This window comes from Porites lutea, chromosome 4, assembly GCF_958299795.1.
Source record: "Porites lutea chromosome 4, jaPorLute2.1, whole genome shotgun sequence".
NCBI lineage: Eukaryota > Metazoa > Cnidaria > Anthozoa > Scleractinia > Poritidae > Porites > Porites lutea.
Window position 1 is genome coordinate 5,157,506 of NC_133204.1, and position 27,680 is coordinate 5,185,185.

The 27,680-nt window shown below is 39.1% G+C and overlaps 1 protein-coding gene across 3 annotated transcripts; it reads right to left on the bottom strand.

Moving 5' to 3' along the window:
* Positions 1-278: 278 nt before the first annotated feature.
* LOC140935390 (tight junction protein 1-like) lies at positions 279-27,438 on the bottom strand. Of its 3 annotated transcripts, none has more exons than XM_073384937.1 (31): positions 27,011-27,438; positions 26,346-26,650; positions 22,607-22,657; positions 22,162-22,289; positions 21,222-21,324; positions 20,265-20,361; positions 19,825-19,928; positions 18,908-19,119; positions 18,431-18,495; positions 17,708-17,833; positions 16,880-16,997; positions 16,578-16,725; positions 16,050-16,152; positions 15,881-15,926; positions 14,643-14,813; positions 14,101-14,258; positions 13,429-13,485; positions 12,894-12,989; positions 12,444-12,538; positions 11,850-11,959; positions 10,852-10,955; positions 10,228-10,325; positions 9,522-9,683; positions 8,613-8,815; positions 7,075-8,031; positions 5,912-6,117; positions 4,888-5,028; positions 3,663-3,919; positions 3,016-3,159; positions 2,346-2,516; positions 279-1,396 (listed from the first exon to the last, which is right to left on the bottom strand). In XM_073384937.1, exons 1-31 carry the CDS (start codon positions 27,303-27,305, stop codon positions 1,364-1,366), a joined length of 5,064 nt encoding a protein of 1,687 aa, XP_073241038.1. In that variant the 5' UTR covers positions 27,306-27,438; the 3' UTR covers positions 279-1,363. The 3 variants fall into 3 exon arrangements, with proteins under 3 accessions (XP_073241038.1, XP_073241037.1, XP_073241039.1); XM_073384936.1 differs by having other exon boundaries at positions 4,888-5,031; XM_073384938.1 differs by lacking the exon at positions 14,643-14,813 and having other exon boundaries at positions 4,888-5,031.
* Positions 27,439-27,680: the final 242 nt, after the last annotated feature.

The following is a 27,680-nucleotide window of genomic DNA, read 5'->3' on the forward strand; positions in this document are numbered from 1 at the left end:
CTCCGACGACGCTAAAAGTTGCCCGAAAATTGCTTGTATTTATGAGAAGATAATTTAACTGAAAGTATGCTTGTATCTTAGTTGCTTGAGTTTGAACGAACGAAAACCACTTACAATTTTGTAATTTGCATTTTTTCGGGGTGGGGGCGGGGGGGTTGGGGACAGAACGATCCGAACTTTTATGCAACTCGCGTTTGTCGAGATCCATCGACGCTTCACGCTTCACAGCCGGAGACTAGGGTTAGGTTTGTGAAGGACGATACCAAACAAACAACACATTTAAAAGTGTACGTAACTTTATTGATACAGCGTGGTGTTTGGTTTGAAACAAACCGGATCTGCTTTTACACCATCCAAGCAGAGTTGTCCTAACTGACTACTTCAAATTATTCATACCATTTATATGTTATTTAAAAAATATTCCCAGTACATTATACTCTCGTCCTAGGTAGAAAACGTGAAAAACACTTCACAAGGGAATTCTACGCATTGCAGGTTTTAAAATTTTTAAAAAAGAATGAGAAAAACCATTGTTGTCCCAAACGAAGTTTTTCTCCTTTGAAGGTGACTTTATTTCTAAGTGCAAACCAGATACGAATATACTTTGAATTTATTACGAATTGGACTAATCACAAAAGCAAATCATAACATTATTAATCGTTTCGTACTTTATTAAAATTCTACGTCTTGTGTCTAAAAATACATGATCCCACCTATCACGGCATTGAAAGGAATATAAGGTATGTGATTAAGAATTTCAAATAAATCATGTACACTCAAAAAGGGAAACTAACAGGGTAATTTCCTGCATACATTTTTAATCTTCAAATTGGCTCATTATAGTTTGCTAAGGTACTTTAGACAATTCACTGCCCTCTACTTTCTGGTATAATTCGATAAAGCGCGAAACGAACGAGTGTATCAGTGTGGACCCCGAGGGATGGCGGAGGGGCGGGGCAAACACACTCTACCACTAACCCCCAGTAGTCATTTCGCTGGCTATTTGTCGCGGATCCTTCAGCTTGTGTTGTGAAAATAGAGAGGTTGTGAAGAGCCTAGTTTATCTGTAAGGGCTTTGCTTCTAGCAAGGTGAATTTACGCCATCTTGCTTTAATAACAAATTAAGAAAGCTTCTTTTAGCCTAAAACCATAGTTTACTCCTTTGAAGTTACGTTGTTAAAGCCCACCAAAATGCAAAGAGCTGCAAGATTAACTCGGTTGGTTAATGTTTTGCATCTGCATCTTATTAAGCGTTACTATTTCTTGCACTTTATATAAAAAATATCCTTTTGTGACACTCTAGGCGATGCCAACTCTGTGCTGACGGTGGTAGAAAAATCTTGTGATCTGTCAGATCAAGATCTCAAATGAGGTACTGGACTTTTTGACCTCCAATCTGAAAGCAGAGGTAAACATACTCAATTTTCACTTGAACTTTTCACTTAAAAAGAAAGTTAAAACGGGCAACAAAAACGTCCAACTTGTTTTTCAACCGTTGAACAGCGGTGTTGCTCATTTTACCGCACACGAATCAAACCTGTCTTGCAACAAATCAGGTTGCTGCAGGTAAGGCAAGACAGGTTTCAACGCTCTTTCATTATTTTTCTAGAAAAAGGGCGATGTTAAGTGATAAATGTTGTTGGAAAACCGCTCAAAATCGCTTTACAACACATTTTACAGCAATTTTGCCCGTTTTACCGTGGCTTTAACTACTATCTTCTCGTAAGGAGCAAAGAAGGTTCGATTTCCACTCGTTTTCTCGGGGGGAGGGCGGTGGGGAAAGCATGCGCATTTACCGGAAAGCTGCCGGTAACCGAAACTTTTAGAGGTTGTTCTTAGTCTTACACTCGGCTCCCGACCCGCGCGTTTGAATAAGCAACACAAGAGTTACGACAGTTTTTTTATATCTGCTAATCCCGAGGAAAAATGTGACGGAGTTTAAACTCCGACACATCACAATATCGCAAAACTTTGGATCCTTAAAGGTTACTTTTTAAGATGAAATATAAATAAAATGATAACTCCGTTGTTTACCCTCGGTAGTACTTATAGCACTAATGTTAGTGGGGCCGAGCAAATGCATGAAACAAATAACTTAAATCAAACTCAAGAGGCTTAGGAATCCCAACTGGCCGCAGGCAAACCAGCTGGTTACTGTTTACAAGCGTGGTCGACGATATGAACTCGTGACTACCGGTGAACAAATCCAGCTAGCGGTCAGAGCGGGACTTGAACTCGGGGCCTCCGAATTGCAAGTCCAGCGCTCTAACCACTCGGCCACGCTGCCTCCTCGTAACAGTCTTAATAGTCTGCTAGTACACTGACAGAGCGGAATGCTGCCCTACCTTTCTCGGCCTGGTAGACACGCTAACAGCCGCGGTTTCTCCGTCATGTCCCTCTTGGAACACATCCACAACACAAACACTGGTGCTTGGGCTGAAGTTCCGGTCCCGGATCAAGAATTCTACGCATGGGGGATGCCTGTATGCGGCCCAAGAGTCGTGAAATTCAATAAACTGAAGGAAAACAAAAACGGGTTTGTTATACTGTGAAAGGTTTGAACCCAGGAGTCATTTCAAAAGTAGGTTGAGTTTGATCGTCCGGGTGAACGTAGTCCTGAATAGGACTGTTATTGTTGACAGTGACTGACGTTTCGACAACCTGTGCGGTAGTCATCTTCAGAGTCAAAGTGAGTTGTATCATGTCAGTTGATGGTATTATACTCTGGTTATTGGTCTGATTGGTCAATTACGTTGGTCAATTAAATCAAGAAATTATGATTCACCAACTTTGGATACTTGAATAAAAGGGTGGTACAAACGCCTAAACCAAGAGGCTGAGATGTGTGGGAAAAGCGAAAAGCAACTTACGTTCACTACAACAAAGGCTGAATATTTACTAGGATCGATCAGCAGCTGCTGTTCAGAAAATGAGCCGCACCGCTCCCCGAATTCAGACGTCTCTTCTCAGGAAGGACCGAGAGAGCGGCAGAAATCAAACCAAAAATTAATTTACCTTCTTGCAGCTGGACCGAGCCACCCAGTTGTTATTGAGATCTCTGAGCTGCACTCTGATATCCCCCAAATCTCCGTGAACTAAAACTGGTTTGAAAGCCGAAAAAGGGAAGCGCCCTAACTCTGATTCAGAATAACAAACATCCTGAAAAAAAAATTACAGAGAAAGTAATTAAAATAAGGTCTCCTTGGCATGTTGAATTTTCTGTTTCTCTTTCTTACCCTCAAGGTTAAAGCTGACAAGAAGATGACTTTGCGGACCAGTCTAACGCAAGTGTCATTTCGCAAAAATACAGTGCATCAAATATGCGCGTCTTTTTTCAACTTCTAAAATGTAAGCAAGTTAAATCTTGGAATAAGAACATTCTTGAAAAGTTGCGAGCCGTGTCTTTTCTATGCCTCGTATTCATAAGAACCAAAGGAAGTAGTTCTAACTTTTAGGATAGTACATTTATCAGGTGTCAAGGTGATTTTAACTTTCGAAAAACTGAGCGAAACACTTAAATACCCAAAACTAGTGAAGACATTTTTCTTTTGACTTAGAGAGTTAATCACGGGCCGGCCATCGAGAAGCAAAAACCCAGCTGGCTGTCAGAGCAAGCACCGAATTTGGGCGTCGTACACGCTTAAGGCGCCTGCTATACAAACCTTGAATGCTGCCTCCGTATCATCCAGTAAAATAACATTTAGCGCCCAGTCATCGTTGACTCTGGGAGGAGAGGCAAACACAGCCGCCAGCATGCGCTTGGTAGCCTGGCCACGAGTATGGGGACGAGCTCTACCAACCAAGCTAAAAGCAGAGAAATGGTCCACGAGGACTGAGACCGAGTTGGAGTCCACTTGGCACTGATCTCCACGCGAGTCACGCCCCTGCAATGCTACATTTTTCCACTCTGAAGGCTGACCTGTAGGACGCAATCAATAGATTTCAGATGAAGTGTGAGGACATTACCTTGTGTAACAGGCGCATGCATAAAGTAGAAGGCGAGAAACACCGAAGCGACGCGAGGGAGATTGGAAAGGACAATACTAGGACAGTAAGGACAGTACAAGCTATTTAGCTTCTACTGGGCTTCCTCGCCCTGACCCTATCTATTAAAAAAGTTAAGTAACTTAATATAACATTTAATTTCGAACTATTTTTGTAGCTATTCCTGCCCTGTAAATTTGCAATCTTAGTTATATTTTTTCTTTTTCTTTCTGTAATATTTATTCTATGTGGCAAAATGTATAAATAAATAAATAAATAAATAAAGGACGCAAAAGCGAGGAATGAAGTTTTTTTTGTGTACTCTCAAAAAACGACACACCCTTAAGCTTCATTCAATCTTTTTTTCAACAGCATGTAGTTTCATTAAACGAGGTTAAGCCCTCTCCCGATGGCAAAATAATAAAACTTCTAACAACTGATAACTTGTTTCCGTCACTACGACATCAGTGAACTTACGCAAGAGGACGGCAAACCTGGTGTGACAAGCGTGACAGTAATTTTGTTTCGAAAAATCATCCACCAAACTTAACCTTGCTTTAAACAGATCATTATGTTAAAAGCAAAGAACACCATAATGCAAAATGAAGACCACGATAAAATATGCAAGTATTGGCCCTGTCACGTTTGTCACACACAAACGTTTCGCTGTCCTCATCTTTCTATCGTCCTGTCGTGTAAGCTCACTATTTTCGCTAAAACTCGTAGTAGAAACCGTAGTAGAATGACGACCGCTTTCACGTTTTCCAGGCAAAATGACGCTAGCTCACGCTGCGCACTACTTAGTACGGAGAAAATCTCGTACTCGTCGTCCTCGTTTCAGAATCTAAAGCTCTCTAATGTATAGAGAAACTAGACGCTGATCAAGAAGAGTATTGCACTTACCTGTGGGTGTGTCACTGGACTTCAGAGCAAAAGACCAGCCATCAGGAGTCATGGAGGCACAGTGAGGCAAGCGTAGCTCAACAGGCTTAAGAAACTGTGTACCATGAGGACCACACATAACTAGCGGACTCAAGAGGGTTTCTCCTAGAGCAAACAAACATAACTTAAAAGGTGAAAAATTCGTCTATCATGCAAAGCCACTCAGTAAACGGTAAGTCGTGTAAATACGCACAAGAAAAAGTCTGACAATTCAGTTGACCATGACATTCTAGTTGTCATAAATGAGGTTTGGGTGGTAATCCGACCGGAGAAAGTTCCAGCATGAATGGCTGAGTAGGAAGAATGCAGTCAAAATAAACACTGGCTTAAGTGAAGGGTGCCACAATTCTTGTTAGGATTTTTTTTTATCACAATAACAAGAAAGCGTTCTTTATACACCGCCCAATAATCGATGAGCATGACTCGGAATCCCAATATGACATACGCTTGCAAGAAGCAAGGCATTGATAACAAAGATGTCGAAAGAATGGATACATTCGATAACATTCCATGTCGCAAAACTTCAACTCACACACACAAGTTTTCTTGATTTCAGTCTGTTGCAGTTCTATTGAACGACTAGGTGGAAGGCCAGGGGTCGAATTAAAAAGGAGGAACTAAAATTTGTCAGCGAAAATCCCGTCCCTCCCGCCCATTCACTCTATTTGAGCAAATTTCGAAAATGTTGACGCAAGGTTTATTAACCCAAAGGAAATTAAACTATTTCCTGACAGTATTTTGACATTTCAGCCAAATCTAGTCGTGCTATGTGTTCCGGTTGCATTTTTGTGTTGTTTCACTCGCAAACCTACTGACCAGGGTCAAACAGAAAGGAAACAGAATGAAATTGCTCCAATGCCCCTAATAATAACTGACGTACAAGAATTAAGCGCTTAAGTCGTTTTACCAGCTTCAAATGAGAAAAACAAAAAAAAACAAAACAAAACAAAAGACAACTATTTAAGTCGAGGGCTCACAACTGTACCTCGATCCGAATCCAACGGGGGCATAAAGTTGTTGTCTTTACAGACTTTAAAATAGATCTCCTGTTCCACACCATCAGGGATGGCTCCTTCTGGTATAACGATACTGACTCCGGACTCCGGGGAAGATAGGACTCCCCCCTGGGAGGTAAATTTGCCCCGGGCGGTGGCTACTACCTGTGTGTCTTCATCAAGGGATTCAAAATCACTGAAAGAAACACAAAAAACCAATTGAGTGGATTTGCTAATCACGGACAAGGGCAGAAATCTAACTAGGCGCCAAGAACTTAAAACGGCTAGTTTCCCCGAGAAAGTTGCTGGTTTTAGGTTACCTAATCAGAAAGTCATTGCAGAAATAAGACAAACGACCCAAAGGAACTTCTTTACACCAATCTTCCTCGAAATTTCACCATTGTTAGGTGTGAGAGGAAGGAGGGAGGGGGAGGTGACCAGTTTTGCTAATATCACGTGCCAACACTTTCGACCTCCTTTGCAGTTTTGGTCGAAAAAACAAGAGAGAAGCACAATAGTTTAAACCTCAGTGATTTTGTCACAAGTAGTTATGGTGAGTCCTGGGACTCATTTTATGAAAAATCATGAGTTTCAGTCTAGAACCAGCGAGTCCCAGTTCAAAAAACAACGAATCCGAAATTGAAAATGCTTGGCGGCTTTGTGTAACAAGACAGTTAATCTGAAGACAGATTCCAAAACTCGTTACTACAGTATACTGAAATTAAAATATAGTCCTTCTGTTTTAAAGCACAAAAAAGGCTAAAAGAAATATGCATCGTTAAACAACAGCCGTAAAACTGCCACAGGAATTACACGAAAAGGATATTTCTACAAAAAAAGGAATGATCGATCGATCGTTACATCCTACAGGACGCATTCCATGAATTATTTCGCTTCTTTTAAGATTTTTATGCGTCAGGGAAGCAGGACGCAGACGAAACAAAATCACAGAAACCTGGGGAAATGTAAATGATTTTTCACAATCAACTGAAGAGCGCTAACAATACTTTGCTTTGTTGCACTTTTCATGCACTTGAAACAAGACTCAGGAGCTTAGTCTTTTAACAGTTCACTTATTTGTACACAGACTGCAGTAATTTCAGTAACTTAACCCCTCAAGCGCATAAATAAACAACATCCATTCTCTTCTCACCTGGTGACAACATTTTGATCCATATCTGTTATCTTCTGTTTATATTCAGTCCTGTAAGTCGTGGGTCTCGGCTCGGGTTCGCGCTCTGGTCGGGAAAGTCTCGGGGATCCGGACAAACGAAAATTATACGTCACTGGCTCTCCTGGTCGAGGAGGGTCCCTAGGTCTGTTTGTAGGCGGATCACGTGACTGTCTGTCTCCTGAAGACGGCCTATCAGAATTGATGGAATTGAAAGGCTTTGGAGCGTAAGCTGAATACGAGGAACGAGGTCGATCGGGGCGCACGGCCTCAAACTTGGGCTCTCTTTTAGAGGGGATCGTGACTTCGGCTCTGTACCTCGGTTCACGAGGCAGACTTCCAGTTCCAGAACTCACAGGGAACTCTCGCTGAGGAGCGCTTTGCACTCGAGAATCGGAAAAATTCGCCCGAATTTCAGGTTCGGCAGGTTTCTCACGTTCCAAACGCGTGGGGAAAGAACGAGTTGGATAGTAGCTCGAATGCGCCACGGTTTCCTGTCTGTCTGGGTTAGAAGAATCAACAACAATGTTGCGAGGCCTTCTGTCGTAAGATTCGGACACGGGACGCGGTTTTCTTTCCTCCACAGAGCGTCTGCGTTGCGGAATTAAAGCAGATTCCAGATCCTCTAAGCGCTTTTCTAGGTCCATCTCTGGTTCTCTTTTCTTGTATTCGAACTCCACCGGTGGTTCTCGAACGCGATCGATCTGTTCGCGACGCTGGGTCGATTCGTTATCAATTGCCCACAGTTTAGAAACCGGGACTCCCACGCGTTCGTCGTACTCTCGCAGAAGGTCGGAATCAGTTTCGACTTTACGAAGACTTTCGCGCTTCATCCGCAACTCTTCGGCATCGGCATCGGAGCGATCAAAGCCATCGGGCATTCGAGTCTTCTTCAGTTCTTTTCTCAACACGACGGGGTCTTCGCGGGACGGCAACAACCTGGAAACAAACATTTCAACATCATCAATCCAAAAGGGCCGTATCCAAGTATAAAAAAAAAAATAAATTTTTTTGTGTTGTGTTCACCTACTCCATAAAGCGGGCGCGTGAAATTGGGAAGTTTCATGTCGCAGTCGAGCAACGATAGCCTAAAACTACTGTTTTCAGAAAGTAATCTGCGAAAATTTTTATTCGCCTAACTACGTGAGAAAATATGGCTAAATTCTATGCGACAACTGTAGGTAACCAAAACCAGCGCGAAAAGCAACTGTTTGTCATTTTCAATTAACTCGGTGCCTGACCACAAACAGGCCATTCAAACAAGGCTAAGGGCGAAGCTATTGATATGAATTTGATTTTTTTATTCTCGAGCAAATAAAACTCATTTTCACGGGAAAGTCTTCACACTTAGCCCCGTTTTGAAAGTGAGAGTTTTGCAATTTGGAATTACGCCATGTGCACATCTTCCATAATGCACCTTATTCCCCCCTCCCCCCCACCCCCCCAAATTTTGCATAAGCATTATTTTCAATTTCTCTTGGGACGAGATGTGCAAGTGGCGTATGGCCTATTCTACTTACTTAACACCGGGCGGTTTGTAACCAGGCCTCTGTCTGTCCAAGGTATCCTCATTGAAGCCCTGCCTGCCATCACGGTAATCATCATCGTCATAACGAGCCCTGGGAAGATATTCTTCCTCATAACGATCCGGTCCATCATATCTGAGCTGGGGCTCCGAATACGCGGCACGGACACGACCCTCTCGAGGAGGCTCTGAATGAACCTGTGAGAAACAGTATGTGTTGAGTTAAAGTAACACTGCAGGTTGAAAACAAACACAGGGTCCGTCAGGTAAAATATGGTAAATGCTGTCGTACTTAGAATGAAAATCACCAGGAAACTGGGGCGAGTTATTTTTCGCAAAGAATTCTGGGACTGTCACCTGTCACCAGGGCCAAGCAAAAAATTGGCCAATAGCTGTCCAAGTAACTATCCCAGAAACAATTGCGGGACACATTTTGCCTCCAGTCACCTCGTTTTTGCGTAGCAAATGGTAAGTTCCACTAAGAGCCATAATGGTGGGGGGGGGGGGGGGGGGGGTCCACATTATGTTTTTGGTTAAAGCTGAGATGAAATTAAAACTGAGTATTCTCAGTTACCTTTTCCACACTCGGAACTCTAAAGGAAAGATATCAAATAATTCTTATTCTACCCGAGGGAAAGCAAAGTATCATCGTTTCTTGGCTATTTCTTGACTAAAAAGATTTTAACTTGAAAAAGTAGGACCATTTTTTAAAGTTGCAGTCTATTTTCATCCTGGCTATCGAAAGTTAAAGTCATTCACATATAGGTAAGGTCTAGAAGTGGAGTAATTTTAAGTAAAACTGAACCATTAGTTCATAATTTTCTTTTATCCAAATGTGATTTTAGGGTGCTAAAGTAATACTTAACAATTGTAACATTGCTCCTTTAACATACATTCTACTTACATCGCTTGCGTAATCAGCAACAATTATGTGATCATCATCCATGGGTTGATTGGAGACAGAGGACCGGACAGTTGGTGAGTCTAACGTAGAGTCATAATCATAAGAAGTCGAGTAGCGACTGGGCATTCTGAATTCAATGTCGGCTTGTTCCTCTTGATCAAACTAAGAAGGGAAAAATGCTGACAATAAATATAGCGCCAAACGCCCTAAAACAGCAATTTTTAATTAAAATTGAACGAACAACAGCGTTGAAGGTACTTAAAAGCTCTCGTAAAAACAATTTGCAAGCTATGTGCCTTTTTACCCAAGAGAACGTGGAATAATCTTGACTGTCTTCGAAAAAAATGGAGGCACGAATGCCCCTCTCTGATCTAGTCCCAGTCATTCCTGAGCTCCCGATCCTAAGATGTACAAGTCTAGCAGTGGAATTACTGTTCAGTTCCTGTTCAACAGACTTTCCTCTTCCTTTGGTATCTCTTTATTTTTATTTGTGTGAGAGGGAGGGTGATCTTTTTATTACGTATTTTGGCTTAACCCAACTTTCATTTTGTGTATGAGATGTATGTCTTACGTAAATTTCATCGGAAACCAAGCTCGCGTGAACCATACTTTCTTTCCATGTTTTGTTCAAACTCCACAAAATGTCGGACAAACATTGTACATCGAATTTGCGCTCCATAAAGTTAATATGAAATTCTTGACCTACCTTGTCTTCGGACATCCACACTGGATCTTCCTGTTGTTTCTTAATTTCGTCTATTACCCTTGGGTACCAATTGTCCATGGACCCCGCCGGGATTACAGCTGAAATAACAACGTCAAATTTAAAGTTATGCTCACACTTTACCAGATAGATTTTCGTACCGCCAGGAAAAGCCATCCGGTATCATATGAACACTTATCCGATATGTGAATCTCCACTATCCGGTATGATTTTCGAGCCGGCGCAAAAGCTCTCCAGTATATAGTGAGAGCATAGCCTGAAACGTTTACAAAATCCGGCTTTACAATCCATTAAAACGCTAAGGACAAAGGGACAATTTATATTTCAACAATTTTGTCTTTCTTTGTTTGTTGTTTTGCTTCTAACAAAAATGACATAACAAAAAGCAATCCAGGGACGAGAAGCAAATTAGCTTGTAAGACTGCAAGCAAGCTTTCTAGACTGGGGCTGACAACATTCTACCTTAAATCTGCAATATCCAATACCTTATTGAGACTATTAATCCTACAGTGTCCCATCAAAAAAGTAAAAAAATATTCCCGCTCTGTCCTTAGCAAATGAGCTGGAACAAAAAACTAGAGAAAGGAAACATTTTAACTTTTCCACCTGTAAACATGTTGCTGTAGAATTCCTCTAATTTGACTGAGTTATCGTGAAGTTTCTTGATCATCTTGGAAGACTCGTCGATGCCGTGCTGGCTTCTCATTACCCTGAAAATGGAAACCGAAAAGATTAATATTCGTCCATTTACTTCTTTGCATACAACCAACACAAAATAACCTTAGGGTCTGTTTACATTGGAGGTGGGGGACCCCAAATAGGTGAGGTAACATGTGGCGGGTCACAACTCCTATCATGTAAACGTGATCAAATTAAAATGAAGGATTATATGGACAGGCAGGTTAACCCACCTAAGTGGGTTACCTCACCTACCTGGAATGAAGTGGAGTCCCCCACCTCCATGTAAACAGGCCCTTAGAGTCTACATCGAACCTGCAAATCAGCTCTCCCCTCCCCCTTCATCCCCCTTTTTTGCTCTTGTCCCAAATTTCTTGAGGAACTTGCGCGGTAAATCTTGCCAAGCAAGCTGGCATGGTGACATCTTATGAATTCATTAAAACCCATCAGTCCCAAGAGTGACCAACCACAATATTCTCCTCACAATATCAATACACAATCAAGAGAATAGGTTTTGAGAATTAATACAGTAATCACCTGAGGGAAAATGCTTTGACCTTTTATCAAATCTCCTCAACTTATTCTTTATAAAAATGTATAGAGACCAGTTTGGAGAATTTGTTTGTAAATATTGGGGCATAGAGGGTTAAGAGGCTCAAAACTTAAAACCTCATCATTTTTTTAATGATTTTAAGCGACGTGTGCAAAGTCTCAAAACGTTTGATTAGTTTTCTAATTTTTGTCTTATTTTGTGTGTATTTTTTGTCAGTTTTTAGAGATCTTAACTTGTTTCTCGAAGATATTAGCTATATAGTATAGCTACTCTACAATTCGAATTAAAATAAAGGTTATGTATGTATGTATATATGTATGTGCTCAGAGATGACTGAAATTTAAAGAGTTTTTGCTTGTAAATTGTAACTTACTTGACCATCTGTTTATTGGGAGGCCTCAAGAAGATGACTATAGGGTAAAGCTGTGCATAGTTCAGTCTCTCCACCTCCTCAGGAGTGATATCTAACAAGCAGTGTTTACCCTGAGAATAAAAGCAACAGTTAGGTACGGCCCTAAACTCAAGTCTTCTGCCATTGCTCAGAAGATGTAGCTTGATCCAAGCTAAAACTACTGAAAGGAGCTCCCACCTGGCTTACTAGCTCAGTTCGTTAGAGCACTGCACCAGTAAAGCATAGGTTAGGGTTTGAATCCTGGCAGAGCATGAATTTTTTTCAAGCTTTCTTTTCGCAACTGCATAAGTTGCTAATTTAACCGTGAATGATTTTCTCTGCATTTAGCAGTCTGTTATCTTGGCGTGGAAGCACAGGGTTTAACTACTGAGAACTTAGCCACAAGACCCCAAGTCACAATGACAGTTTGTCACATGATTAACGCACCACTAAAATCAAATTTCTGTTTGTGAGCCAGTTACAAAAAGGGTCATATAGTGGCTTGAGATATACTTACAACATTTCTGTTAGCTAGTCGGTAAAAACAGGGGTCACAGTGGCTTGTCATATACTTACACTCTCAACGACAGATCTGATTGCAGTGTAGCTCAGTGATCGCCGTGAAGACCTCATGGGACTTCGGCCAACAGGCTGCATTCCTCCAAAAGCAGCTGAAATTACAAGAGAAGAAAATTACATTTTCATTCTAAAGAAACAAATGCTTATACAGTTATACAACAGGAAAGACCTCAAGCAGTAAAACTTGTCAGATAAACATGTACACTAGTAACTTTTTTTGGCCAAAAAAAACACTTGGCATTTTCAGCTTGGGCAACATTGAACTTGCTCTTCCAAATTAATAATGCCAGGGGTAATCACCAGTTTAACATTTAATGTTAAACTAACATGACTATTGGTAGTCAAAGCTAGCAAGCATCTTATCAGGTAGACAGCTCTACTGATATCCTCACTTTACTACCAGGTAGAAGAGTATACCATGATGGCACTAGATAAAAATGCTCTTACTTGGAATGGCAAATGTTTCAGGCATTTCTCGGAGCAGCTTGTCCCTTGTGATGTCAGCTATTGGTCCAAGTAAGACTACTGGTCTGACAAAGCCAGCTACAAAACAAAAGATACACTTGTTAATTCTATGAAATCTAGAGCAAAAAATGTTTTGACATCAACCGGGTTTGCTCCGATAAAAAAAAATTTTGATCAACTTCTGTAAGTGGCAGACTCATAAGAGGCGTCTATTAGACAGGGGGCATTTGTTAGAGAGGGGCAATTTTAACATTGTAGAGGGGGTGTTTCTTAGATAAGAGACGTTCATTTGGAACTGGGCATATTTATTAGGTCATTAACGGGTAATCCCTTTCATTTGTTCTCTATTTTTAAATCTCCCATAATACACTCTGTTTGCACCGAAATTTCATGAAGGACTGCAAATTCCCAAGAGCATTTGATAAAATAACTTACCAATATGCAAAATTTGGGAGGCAAGCAGTGTATCAGGCAGCATTCAAAATTAGTCAGATCAACTGTTCTTCATTTTACTTACGTTTCTTGCGTGACACCCTTTCATAAGCTGGCAACCTGTTTTCTCTAGCAGTAGAAACTGAAAAAATTAAAACATTATGTTACAAGATTTTGCCACCAAACCCCTCAAAATGTTATTAAGTAATCTGTTATAAAACAACACAGAATTGGCTTAGTATCAAGCTGGCCTTGCAAGATATAGTTTATGGCATTTTACAGAGCACACATATATTGTCCCAGCACCAGACATGCATAAAATGTTTCTTAGTGATTCCACAACCTGAGCTCCCCACACCCACTTGAAAAAAAAAAACATCCACATACTTTACAATGGTTCTTTAATAACTACTAGGTCACGTAGCAGGTAATTACATTACAAAATCCAGTAGTGTAGTGGCTTTTGTTACTTTTTGATATGTGACTGGTTTATCCTTCCGCTTCTACTTCCAACCCTGACAATCTGGTTTTCAATAGATCATAAGCGGAACGTAAGCAACGGAGTCATAAGCACAATTGGAAGAAATGGAAACGTTCTGATTCTTCTGACACGGATTCCGTTGCGCTTATGACTCCGCTTACGACTCTGAGTTTTGATTTTCACTGGGTCATAAGCACTCTTACGACTCCACTTACGACTCTGACTCCGATTCCGTCGCTAGTGAAAACCAGCCTTTATGGTTGCTGGTCTACTTACTAAAAGAGTCCTCATCCAGATGATCAGATGAAACAAACTTGTATTTCTTGAGTGTCCCTCCACGGGATGAGCTTCTTTTCAGGCTGTTGTAGTTGCTTTCTCCCCTCTTTGGTGGCTTTTCTTCGATTTTTTGCTGAACTTGGCATAATTGTTCAGCCCTGTGATAAGCAAAATCCATTGTAAAATCTCACAAAAATCATCTCTACTTGCTCTAGGTGAGCAAAGATACAGCTTACCACAAATGTCTTAACTTAAAAGAGGTGCTACCTTACTCTTAGGAAGCAAACCTTCCTTAAGTCTTGATTATACTTACATCGGAAACACTAGCAACTTATACTGGCATAGTAGAGTCCTGACCATCAATAAGTACTTTTTTAGGCAACAGAGAAAAGGCACTAACACATAACAAAATCTGTCCATTTTAATTGTGCATACACTGACATCCTTAAAGATAAGACACTGAGGATTACACCATTCTTTCTGACAGATTAAAGAAACCAAAACAAGGCTACACATAACACATTCCAAAATAATGAATCAACCTGGACTTGTTGGGTATAATTCCCACTTCAGCCTCATTGCCTGCTTTGGTTACCACTTGTGCACGCCATGAACCAATCACGCCATCTTGCATGGTGTCCCAGATATGGAAAACATCCTCCTTACCGAAGGAAAGCTCAGAAGGCTTCATCTTCTCATAGTCAAAATGAACCCTTCAAAAACCAACATGACTTTCATTAGATCAATTTTCAATAAATATTAGGGAGCTTAGGCAACAACGATGGCGACGTCAGAAAGAATAGCAAAAAAGTAATATGTTTAGATCGGCAAAACAACTTTGCACAAGCATCATGCTTTTTTGTACATTCCCTCGCTGTCACTGCACAATTACAAAATGAAACTTCCTAATTTCACGTTTTGTGGAGGACGTGAATGGGAAGACGACGACTTTCTTTCTCCTTTCCCGAACTTCAATACAGTCTTTTATAATTCAACTCCCAAAAAAATGCCATCATTTGACAAACTGAATGAGACGCAATAAGCGCCATAAAGTTTGACGCAGTTCAAATTCATTTTTTAAGTGATGTTTCCGTAGCCGTCACTGTAGTTGTTGCTTAAGCTTCCTATTACTGAAGTATGGATACCAGGAAAATGTTGTGGTGACCTAAGATGCTCAATGTGTAATGATCATGGTAAATAAACTAACAATAATTGATTGAAATCAACATCTAAAGACTTTTGAAAGCACATGGCAGCCCTGTAATAATCAGCCAGGCAGTTGCTTAATAGCAGCAAATAGGAAACAAGTCTAAAATTTAGGTCCATTACAGCAAAAAACAACAACAATAATACATGTAATAACAACAAAAAGAATGGTTTCCTGGGCAGTCAGATACAGCTGTTTGGAAAAAGCCTTAAATCTATGAGCACACAGCCCCTGAAGTGGTTACATTATAAAGAAAGGCCAGGGAGCGATCCAAAAAATTTAGAAAGAGAGAACTGAGACATTTGCAAGTTACAATGATCCCAGGTATCTGTTGGTGCATAAAGGCTCTTAAAGACAGTGTTAACTGATAATTCTTCACAATTTTAGTGCCATATCAGACAAAAGGAGCCCCCCCCCCCAACTCCCTTCAGCCTCTTCCCATGAAGGTTACCACACAGTTTTACATGTGAGATACATCTATAAATGCGTGCATGAAATTCAATTTTTTAATATTATTGCAACTCCTCATTAATATTGTCCGAGTATGAACACACCTACAAGTCGGTAACTTACTTGATGAAAAATGAATCCCCAGATTCCGTGCTGATTTTGTCAAATGCTATCAAAAAGGCAAATTAATTAATAGGTTACATTCTGTAGTCTAAACGTCCACTTATAATATCAAATCATGGATAAACTTCATATTGAGGATGGTGAATTAAATATGGCCAGCAATGCTTACTTTCTCTCCCATACTTGCACAAAAGGTTGACTTCATCTCCAAGAGAGAGCAGAATCAAGACAGCTTCTTCCCTGGTGATATCCTTAAAATCTATATCATTGGCCTAAATTTGAAAAGAAAAAGTTCTCAGAATTTCCACATGGCCAGGACCTCTATTCTTGTAAACTGAAAGCCAAAGGTTTTTACTTTCTGAATGGAAAAGCAATAGAACAAACTGCTTCCAAAATAATGATGGAAATAAATTCTCACACAACTTGGAGCCATGCCAAGCCAACCAACCTTTCAACAGCACAAGATCTTGTCCATGAACTATGGTTTGCCATTGAGTATAAAATAAAATGGCCAAAACCAGGAAAAAAGGATTTATTAAAAATGCTAAACTCTTAATCACCCATACTCCCAGCCATGTTTCAGTAAAATGTTTTCACCTTCTTTGGTTTTTCAGCCAGTGGAAAACCACATTGTTTTTATTGAGAAAATGTCAAGTCTGTGTGTATTTGAAGTAAATAATGAGGTTTGATTACTAACCATGAGAATCTGATCTCCCCTCCTTAATCCAGAATTGTAAGTTGGACTACCCTCCTTCACAGCTGCCACAAAAATACCGGCCATATTGCCACCAGACACTTGAATCCCAAGGCTGCCGCTCTTACGGAAGGATACAAGGCGTGCATCACTGCAAAATGAAGAAAGAAAAAATTTTAAACTAAGAGGTGACACCTAATTTCAATCCTGTCAATTTCTTCAAAATCAAATATTAAAGAAATAACTTCAAATGTTATATCCATGTATTAATAGACAAGGACAACAAGCACTTCTGACAAACATACCCTCTGTATCTTCTACGATCCATGGAATCCATATCACGGCTACTGCGAGGAGAACTCGCACGTGAGTCATCTGGTGAATCACGACCCCAAGAACTTAGACGACCAGGTGAGTACGTCACTAATAGAATAATAAATTCAGCAAAATCAGCACAATAATATTTTCTAAAAAGAACAATATGAGAGATAATGACCCCAAAATAAAAACAGTATTACAGTTGAACCGCCATCTGCAACCACCTCCCATAACCAACCACCTATCCAAAACACCAAAATTTTCCCAATCAAAACCGTATAACTAGAACCTCGAGCGTAACCGACCACCTCTCATAAGCAGCTGCGACCACTGGTTCTATAGTTTTCCATTGTTTTAGCCTCTTGCAAGCGACGTTTCAAAGCACAACATGGTCTCTGTGTTCACTGTGTGCTTTATGTCACTCACAGTATACGAAAAACTAGACATATACAGCTGTACATACCTTGAAACAGACCGATTTCAATACATTAAAATTCAGACCTAACACCAAGCCTTGGGGGAAATCAGAATAAGAAATCATCTTGAGGCTCAAAACTGAATAATACATTATTTTCTTTTATTTCACTCTTCCAAACCTTGGAGCAAAGTATGATTTTTAATATATCGGTATTGGTCTATTACATGTAATGAATCTATTAATTTCCAGTCAGAAGGTAGATGTGTAAGGAGCTCTTCTCAGAAGAGCCTGTGGTTTCCTTCTCATAAGTAGCCACCACTAAATTTTCACAGTTTGGGTGGTCGCTTACACGAGGTTTGAATGGATTAGACATAACTGCATATTTGTCAACCTCTACCTTCTGCTGGTTTGGGGAACTCAGGTTCTGATTCCAGTCGTGAATTTTCAGTTGCTCTGAACACTTCTTCTCGGTCTGCCAAACCAGATACTCGCTCTCCTGTGTCTGGCCTCTTCCAGCTCATGTCTGAGTAATCAAACGAAAAATTATAGTAAGAAACCCATTATAAAAAGGATCAAATATAAAACAACTGTAGTCTGGTAACATTGTAAGTTGTTCCATTAGAAGAGATTGTGACTCTCCAAAACAATTGCTAATGAATGAATCAGTGCAAATCTGAACTTTTTCTTTCTTTTCTTTGCTTTAGAAGGGAAGTCATAGGGCCATATTGCAAGAGGTCTCTTCTGTTGGGTATAATGGCCAGTGGTGGATCCAGGGGAGAGGCCTGGGGGGCCAGCCCTCCCTTATTTTTAGACCAAAGTGTGTCCCAAAGGGCCAAAAAAAATTTTTTGAGACCACCCCCTCTCCCTTTATCTCAGGGTCTGGATGACTGCCCCTTCCTTCCCCCCTATCTGAAGATCTGGATCCAACACTGATGTCTGTCCAATCTGTATACCTTCCTGCTGTAGGATACACGTGAAGACTTTAAATGGTTCTTTTTGAACCCACTAACAAAGGGAATGAGGAGAGCCAAGGTGACATATTAGTTTTGGCAGTACTCTTGCCTGTAAATTGCAAGTTAAAACACTAGTGCCATACAAAATTACCCATCAATACACAAACCTGAAAATGGCAGGCCATCCGAGGGAGGTGGAGGACGTTCTGGTAAGTCTTCTTCAGTGTAGTTTCTGAAAAATTACCATACAAATGTATTTTCAGTCAAGATGCCTGCACACAGCAATTTTCACCCTTTTTTGGTGAGAGTGCATAACTATTGCTTAAATTATGCCAAAATATGCATACACTCTACCATGGAATAGCGGGGTAAGGCATTATAAGTACTTCATATAGCACATGTTATAACTCTTGCTTCAGTTTGGGTGTTGTGACACAACATGAAGTAATTTTCTGGCATTCTTTCAGGCATTAAAAGCATGAACAAGAGTTGACAAAGTCAATACTGTAAAAGATTCCATATTCTTTTTTTCTGTTCACTTTTTCTAAAAATGTGATTACCCAGCATTAAAAATTTCAAAGCAGAAAATCCAAATTGTTAGACAAAACTTTACTGAACAGAAATATCTTTTTTTTTCTACACACCTGGAAGGAAGTTCAGGTTCTCTCTCATCACCATACCCATTTGGCAAGTCTCTGTCCCTTGATTTATTCCTGAATGATGCTGGCAGAGAATGAGTGCTGTAGCTTGGTGGTAAGTGGTCATCTTTAAGCACCAACAGATCAAGTCTGTTTGAACGACGGACAGTATCAATGGCTTCTCGTAGGCTCATCTCTTCTGCTTTCCTGTCATTGATCTTCAAAAAGAAACCCAAATTATCAAAATCACAGAGACAATCAAAACAACTTTCAGGCTAGTACATGCTATCTACAGCTTGCCCAAAATGCAAGCCGTTAAACTGCCAACTGTCCAGTTGTTCAGGAGAAGTAGTTTTTCTTGCTGGGCAAGTATTGTTTAGCTCAAGCCATTCTCCCAATGGCCAAGGGTCCAGGTAAGTCATCATTGAACTAAATCACTCATCAAAACAAGGAAGAAATGGCCCTACAGGGCAAGCAAAATGTGTAGGCAGCTTGTCTTAAGGACAAGCTGGAATTCAAGCCCTGTGAAGTAGGCTGTGAGCAAGCTCTCCTCGACACTCTGGTGGCAGGGCAGGAAAGTGAAGGAGAGCTTGAAACTACGTCTCTGGAATTTGATTCCTCCTCAAATTCCCTGTGGCTACCCATCAACTGAGCTGTCAGATTTCCGCAAATCAGCGCAAAGTGGAAACGAGCATGAATGTAAACAAACATTGAAAAACACGTGCCAAGGGTAATGACATCATTACTAATGTCATCTCTGCCAATCAGCATTTCGCATCAACTTTTTCGATGCAGATATTCAAATTCCTGAGACCTAGTTGCAAGTTCTCCTTCCTTTTCCTGCCCTGCCACCAGAGCGCTGAGGAGAGCTCGCTCACAGGCTACCTGTGAAGAAGAAAAAAGATACTTCAAGTCCAACATACCCTCAAAATAATGTCGCCAGATTTGAGCTCACCCTGCCTAGCAACCATGCCACTTTTATCAATTTCTTTAATAAATAACGATCCACCGAGTGAAAAGCCATAACCTAAATAAAGAGACATAACAATAATTAGATATCACACCCCATAAAGAAATGTATCAAAGCATTACAAAATTACAGTAGTGTAAAATAAAACCACAATTCCTCAAACCCTTCATTTCTCAAATAACCTGTCAATAGTTTGAGACAAAAATAATGACCCGCCTTTCTCAGTCAAATAAAGGAAATTTTTACAGGCAATTTTTCAAAGCTGAGCATTGTGCAAATTTATTACCAATTTCCTTTTTTCCACATGAGGTAAGATTAGAAGAACAAAAACAAAGACAAACAAACAAAGCAAAAGAACACAGGATTTTACTGATGATATTACGCTATACATACCTTTATTTTGTTGTTCTCTGATAAGTGTAACATTCTGAGGAACTTTGCCTTCCCGGGGATTACTTATTGAAGAAACAGACTTCCTTCGTTTTATTGCCTAGAATCAAACATGAACAAAATTGTTTTGCTGAAGAATGTATTAAACAAAATTTTAAATCCATTGGACTAATAACAGAATCAAGAGGGGTAAAGAGCATCACTATCTGTAAACGAAACTCTCATTTTCACAAATAGTTTTCTACAAAAACTCACAAAGAACTGCATAGTGTTTCCAACAAAGTCTTTCAATATGACAGGCATTACATCTGTGTCTTTTTACTATCTTTTTTGTCAGAAAAAGCAATTGTAATATTCTCTGTTAAAACCTGTGACAAACATTTGAAAAACTTGTTTCACATGCCTTACATGTGTTGTTTTCCCAAAGTTCAAAATACTCTGCCAAGTTACACATCTGGCAGGTTTATTATGTCTTGATTTCATTGTCATGCCATCAAAGGTAAAAATCAATAAAAATCAACAACCATTCAATAGACTACGTCCAGAATCTTGGAAATGAAAGAAGATGCAGTAGTAAGTGAGCAACTTCTCCAAAATTCAGGTATGTGTGATGTTTCATATATGAGATACTCAGAGAAATGTCTTATGAAAATTTATAGAGTTTTTATGGAGAAGAAATGCTGGTGTCCCTCCTTGGGGTAACAACATGGCGGCTGGAAACCAACAGACAAACATTCAAGACAGACATTCAAGCATACTCTATCACAGAAATAATGAAGAACCCTTGCAAAGCAAAAACTTGTACAAATACAGGTGTTTAGCTGTTCTAATACTTCATAAAAATAAATACTCAGAAGAATTGATTATTCTGTAGTTTGAATTTTGATTACCTCATAAGGAAACCAGCAATTATTGGACATTAAACTGTATAATAAAAATCAACACATTGATTGAACTTACAAGACGAGCAGAATTGCCACTGTCTTTTAAAGCTTGAACAGCTTCTCCATGCATCACATTCTCAACATTAACATCATTCACTTGAAGTATAATGTCATTAACTCTGCAAAATATTTATAATAATATTAGTATTTCTTAAAACACAAGCAAGCGAATATTAACGTTAAAAGCCGCCGTTTCAGTATCATCATGACACCAATATTAGTATTCATCAAATTAGAAGATAGCAATTTTTGTGCATTTAGATTGGCTCCTTTAACACGGAATATCTTTGGCCATTCATACTGCTTAAATTGCAATTACAGGGGAATCCTGTTACTACAGTCACCATTGGGCACAAAAATTTGGTGGAATTAACCTGGTGGCTGTATTGCTGGGGTAGGCTCAAATTTCATGACTTGAGGGCAGTATACACCGTACATCGCACTCATCATACTGTTCTTGTTAATAAACAACCGGAATGTGGATAACGCATCAATAATTAAAAAAACTTCTTAAAATGTTCCTTTAGTGCATAAAACTCCTTTAAAATTCAGTTATAAATCGCCACAAGTGCATTTTAAGTGTACTGTAGTCTAAAAACAGTATGAGAGTAAGCTTAGATTACTAGGTCAATAAAATTGACATGTCACAGGCATTTTCATTTTCTAAATTTTGAACGAGTGGCCGCATTAACTGGGTGAAATTATAAGGGATTCTACTATTTGGGATTTTAAAATGTGGCTGTTCGCCGTATTAACGTTTTTTTTATCTGGAAATGTATGGCTGTTTTGCCGGGCCAAAAAAAACTAGCTGTAATAACTAGGTGACTGTAAGGTGGGGTTCCACTGTACCACTGCGACGATTGTATCTTCGTTTAAATTTGTATTTCTGCAGTTCCCATCAAAAAACACAAACTCATCTAAAGCAGGAGACATAAAAGGCCAGTTTTGATGCTTACTTCAAAAGACCATCAGATGGGCTTCCACGAACAATATCGGACACCACAATAGATGTGTCTCCACTTCCAAAATGAGGGTTATCTCTTCCACCTGACACTGCAATTCCAAATCCTTGGTTCACATTTGCCTGCAAAATAACATATCAAAATGTAACACTGTGCCACAAAGATTGAAATAAAATAAAAATAAGATATTAAGTTATGCAGACTAAAGTATTTCTACATTTGCTAATGAAAACATGATAATTTAACAACTCAGCTGTAAAACTAATTAACAGTACAACAAAATTGATTAATTGAATGAGCAAAAAGTGTCTTACATGGATAATTTTAACTACACTACTGTACATATTATTAAGAATCAAAACAATAACTCTAAATTGACAGATCACTTAAATCAAGAATACAAGATAGATTTTAAACACATCACTGTTCTTTTACTAACCTTCTCCAAAACTATGGTCTTTTTCTCCCACACGTACTGATGATCGCCAGGCTGTTTAAGCATAAAAAAGGGGAAATTATTATTACTAATGTGGCAAAATACACCACTGGTGTAGATTGTACTGTATACGCTGGTGCGGCCAATGTATCAAACGGTTTTTCCCATGTAAGCACAACTCTAAGCATATGTTATACATATAGTTAATTTTTTATCTCAGGTAATTTTTATTTTTCCTTTTTTTTAAACTTCATTAGCATTACCGTACCCAAAAACAAAAGAAAAACAAAAATTACTTGACCACAACATGTACATTAACAAACTGCTATTGACATGATGGGTGCCAGACGTAATAGCCTTGACTATTTACAGAAGGGAAAATTTACCCATTAGCTAAAATAAATAAAAAGCTGTTTAAGGAAAACACTTAAGAGCTTTTAAAAACTATTTTGTCTTACCGTATCTAATTGCCTGTTAATGGTTGCTGAGCAGAAGGTAACTTTGACATTTTTTAATATTCAAAGGTAGAACTACAAGTACCATTTCTATTTTTGTATAAACACTATATCAAACATACATAAGTCTCCAAAAACCGAGGCATCCTTCTTATATAGATGTGTTTAGATCCATTTACAAGTACAGCTCATTTTAATATCCACCAAATTGTGCTCATAATTCTCTTTATAAAACTCAGTTTCATTATCTGTGATTTTCCAGACTTTAAGACAGACTCGTCTGGAAAAACGCAAACACAATGTTAACTTGGTTTTGTCCGCTAAAATTTTCATTTTCAATCCCATTTTTATAGATATCTATAAAACGGTAACAGAAAATTAGCAGTAACTTGCTTTAAGGGTAAATTATTTCCAGTCTGATGTATGAAGTACATCGGCATAATGCTTTTTAAACTGCTCACACTTTTTTAGACAGCAAGTTCCTGCAGGTGTCCTAGGGGGGCAGTGGCATCAATCTAGTGGGAAATAAACTGCCTTTTTGCTTGGGAAAAAAAGAGAAGGCCAAAGCCAATATGTAGAGGCAACCAAAAAATCAGCTGACCCTGTAGAAGTTTGACATCTTAGAACACAAGATGGCTTCTAGCAACAAGTATTCTTCGTAGAATATTAGCTAAGTTTCTGAAAAAAACAGGGACGTTTGGATGCCTATTACTTTCAAAGAGTTATTTATAAAATACACCAGGTTTTCAAGTAAGGTTTGATGAAAAACTCTAATCACCAGTTGAATGATAGATTACAGGATTTGGTCACCAACGCAAAACATTTAGTACTACTAGAATCTGTATTAGATGTTTTTATATGACCCTGTAACTGTCTTAAAAGTCACTGACTTTTCTTGATATAATGTTGGTCTGTGGGGTAGAATTAGACCATGAGGGCATTGGGGGGTCGGGGGGCCTCGTGTGTTAGGCAATGCAGAGAATTGTAAGCCAGACACTGTTGTTCAATTATTACTGAGCCTGATGAAAATGTGGACAGTTCTGATCTTGGTGACCCACAGAAACGGAAGGTTCCAGCAAATGGCAGTTGCCGAAGACTAAGTTTGAAAGGCAGTTCACTGAGAAAATGTGTTTTAGAAAGTATAAAATTAATGAGGAAGAACAGATCCTCATGAAAAAACAACAAAGCCATGGTAGGGCTTAAACGACAAAGTTGGCAAAGGTACAGGGAACTAAATGCTTTAAGAGAGCTCTATCAGGAAGTTCAAAACAACAACAGAATTTGCCACAATCTTTACAACCGACTAAGTATAAACAATGGTAGGAATGAAAGCTCTTGTAAAACTGCTATAACAGAACACTGAAATATCTACTTTTTGTAAAAATTTAACATCTCAAACATTAAGAACTTAATTCTTGGAGGTAATTCTGCCAAAAGCAAAGTCATTAAAAATAAATAGCAGCAACAGGTTATCTGGAATAATTCCACCAAACTGAAAAGGTGTCAAAGTTTCCTAAATATGACATTAATTGCAATTGTCAAAAAGAAAAAAGTTTTGTTATCAATTTACCTGTAAAGGAATCTCGTTACATGAAGAAATAGCTATGCTGGAAAGAATTACAGAGATAGTGCACTTTGTTTTGTTAAACCACAGGAAAAAATGGTGCAGATGCTATCTAATCTCCACAGTAAATATTCTGAGTAAAAATATGTTGATAAATAGATTAAAGTTAATGAAAATGTCACAGAAATTAAATCATCTCAGTCTACAAGATGTACATTTCGACCATAAGCTCGGGCAATTTAATTTTTATTGTTTATAAGATTGTTTACAAATAGGGTGATAAATTCCCAAGAGAAGTAACAACTGACTTCGTTAGACGGATCTCAAAGTAAACTTGACGCAAAATTGAACGGCTTGCGTGCGTTTCACTGCATTTTGTGATATAATTTAAATGTTGAAATTGTAATGTAGCAAGTGACGTGGAAATCGTGGTTACTGTTATCAAATATATTTAATAACTGAAAAAATTGTGCGTCCTTAGAGCGAAATCGATAAAAGAAGCAAATTAAAACAAAGGCTTTTACTCAAAAAGCAAAATTACAATGAAAAGACGCAAATATCGGAATGTGCACGATCATATTGCAGTGATAACACTTGGGAAACTTTTCTTTCCTATTTGCTTTGAAAACCAAAGCTTCGAGATGCAGTGAACTGATAACCAAAACATTTTAAGTAGCAAGATGATCGATCAAAGACTTTTCAAAACTTCTGAGCTGTCTCACTTAAAAATGAACGCGAACAAAATCAATGATCCATGAATGATATTCGGCTCTCAAATCATCGCATCAAACTGAGGAAAATAGCTCATGATGGGTGCCGAAATTACCACTCACTTTTCGTGAGTGGGTCACACACGTTAACGTTAAAAAACTGGAAAAACCTTGAGCAGTTATCCCCGTCCATAGACGACAAAATAAGTGACCCAAAACCACTAAAGGTGGGGTTTAAGACAAGGGAAAATTCAATACTTTTCTAGAAATCAAGGTCGACTTCCGATCAAAAAAATACCTCGCTACTTTTCCAAACCTAATCAATCAATACATCGTGTACACCAGCCACACACTGCCTGAGCGACCTTGTTAAATTTCGTGAAAAATAGGCCTGCCATTTTAAGTGAAATCAAATGACTTCATGCCGATCACAATAACAATCCAATTTATTTTTTCAAAGAACGGATTCTGGAAAAGAGCCGTTCAGAGAAACACTTACTATTATAACATTCAACCCACAAACTTTAGGATTACTGATCTTAAAAGCTTTCGGACAATCGAATCTCGTAGTAAATTCGTATTGACCTTTCGTATACGGACAACAACAATGATTTGAAATAGTCATTTATATTAGAACTTCATAGAAATACGAAATATGTGAAGGGTTTACAATTGTAGGGCACTAATTTTAGATATGATAAACTCTTCTCAACCCACATACAGTAAGTTAGCAACCACGGGTGTAAGCGAAACGCCAAAAAGCGCGCATACGCGAAATTCCAAGCATTGAAAATATTTCATTGTCAATTCCTCACACAACATCCCAACAAATCTCGTATCAGGTTCCATAATCAACCCAACGTAAGATTACTTGGAAAATCTCCCATAAAAAAACATATATCTTCTTGATTTTTTTCACCCAACATAAAAAGACGGTCAAATTCACTGATATTAAAACGCTTTAAATACGATGGCCGTTCAAAACAATGATACGGTTGGTTTAAGTCGCTCACCTCGGCGTCTCCAACGGACTTGCGATAGTCATTATCGTTTTCAGGGTAGGGGCGACCTTCATCGCGTTTTTCTGAAACGTACGGTGAGTACATTCGTCCTCTGTCGTATGAACTAGAGCGCTCTCTTCCTTGTCCGTCGCCTCGCATTTCCCTCCTGGGTTCTTCTTGGGGATAGCTTCTTTCAGGCGTATATTCGCGATCACGTTTACCACTGTAGAATTCGTTATTGTTATTTTCTCGTTGCTCAAAATCTCTAACCCTTTGAGGGCTTGAATATCTTGGGTAGCTTTCGCGAGGTTTGCTTTCTAAAATAAAACAGTGAGGAGTAATGTGTGAGACTCAGTGTATGCGATAGAGCATGAATTTCGTTCCAAGTGTACATATGCGTCAGCTTGAACGGTTTAATTCTGGTGTCATCCCTCAAACCAATAAAAGCAGGTTTGATAGGCTGTTTTGCATACATTAGAAAACAGAATCTACACAAAACCCTGCATAAAAACAAAACTAATTTCCGTGTAGAGAACGGGGAATAAAACTTAATAAAAACAGTTTAATCGCCTTTTGGAATATATTTGTACCAAAGTTTGCAAAGATAGTTGTTCGATAAGGCGGAACGAAGGTCTTTAAACGCTTTCGCACTCAAAACATTCATGACACTAGCTTACCTGGAACTTCAATTTGCGGATTCTTAGCCCGTAACTTTGCTGCCAAGTGAGGATGAATATCTTCTAAAGCTACGCAGAGCTCTTGAAATCCCTTCGGACCCTTGTAATGGAGTAGGTCTAGTAAACTTTCAGTACGCTCTTGGGCGGTTCGCCCAATGTTTATGTCATCGATTTCTTTCTGCGTGAGTACGCCACTCACATACAGTAGCGGACAAACATCATTCGCTCTAACATCTCGAAGGAGGACGTCTCTATTTTCCAGTAAAGCCTTCTGATAAGGTTTCAACGCGGCCATGTTTGCCCCTCCAAGCTTGTTCGGCAGCGTCGTTCCCTAGCACTAGACTGTCAATCAATTCACAATTATTGTTAGGCTTTGTTTTTTAACCAATCAGAGCTGAGAAATGAGCAATACCCCACTGAGATAGTTGCTGACAATAAAAATATGCACGAGTTCATATTAGTGTTTCACAGTATTTTATCAAAATATTCGAGCGTTTGCTTGCGGAATGGTCATTATCATTTCTCCACATCCTTCCCGGTTAGCAGTGTTACTAGGATACAGCCAATAAATAATTATTACATTAGATCATTTGAAAAAAGCGGCCTAAATTTTTAGGCCTCTTCGCTTTACACACAGCCGAATTCCAATAACTATGCTTTCTAGAAAACC

What these genes read in the sequence shown, in the direction of transcription:
- LOC140935390 (XM_073384936.1), bottom strand. Translation starts at nt 27,305, where the DNA reads ATGGCCGCGTTGAAACCTTATCAGAAGGCTTTACTGGAAAATAGAGAC. An exon ending in AAGGGTGTCACGCAAGAAAC is followed by an intron (nt 12,990 to 13,428) that starts GTAAGTAAAATG and finishes TTTGTTTTGTAG; the next exon opens with CTGGCTTTGTCAGACCAGTA. An exon ending in TGAAACATTTGCCATTCCAA is followed by an intron (nt 12,539 to 12,893) that starts GTAAGAGCATTT and finishes TTGTAATTTCAG; the next exon opens with CTGCTTTTGGAGGAATGCAG.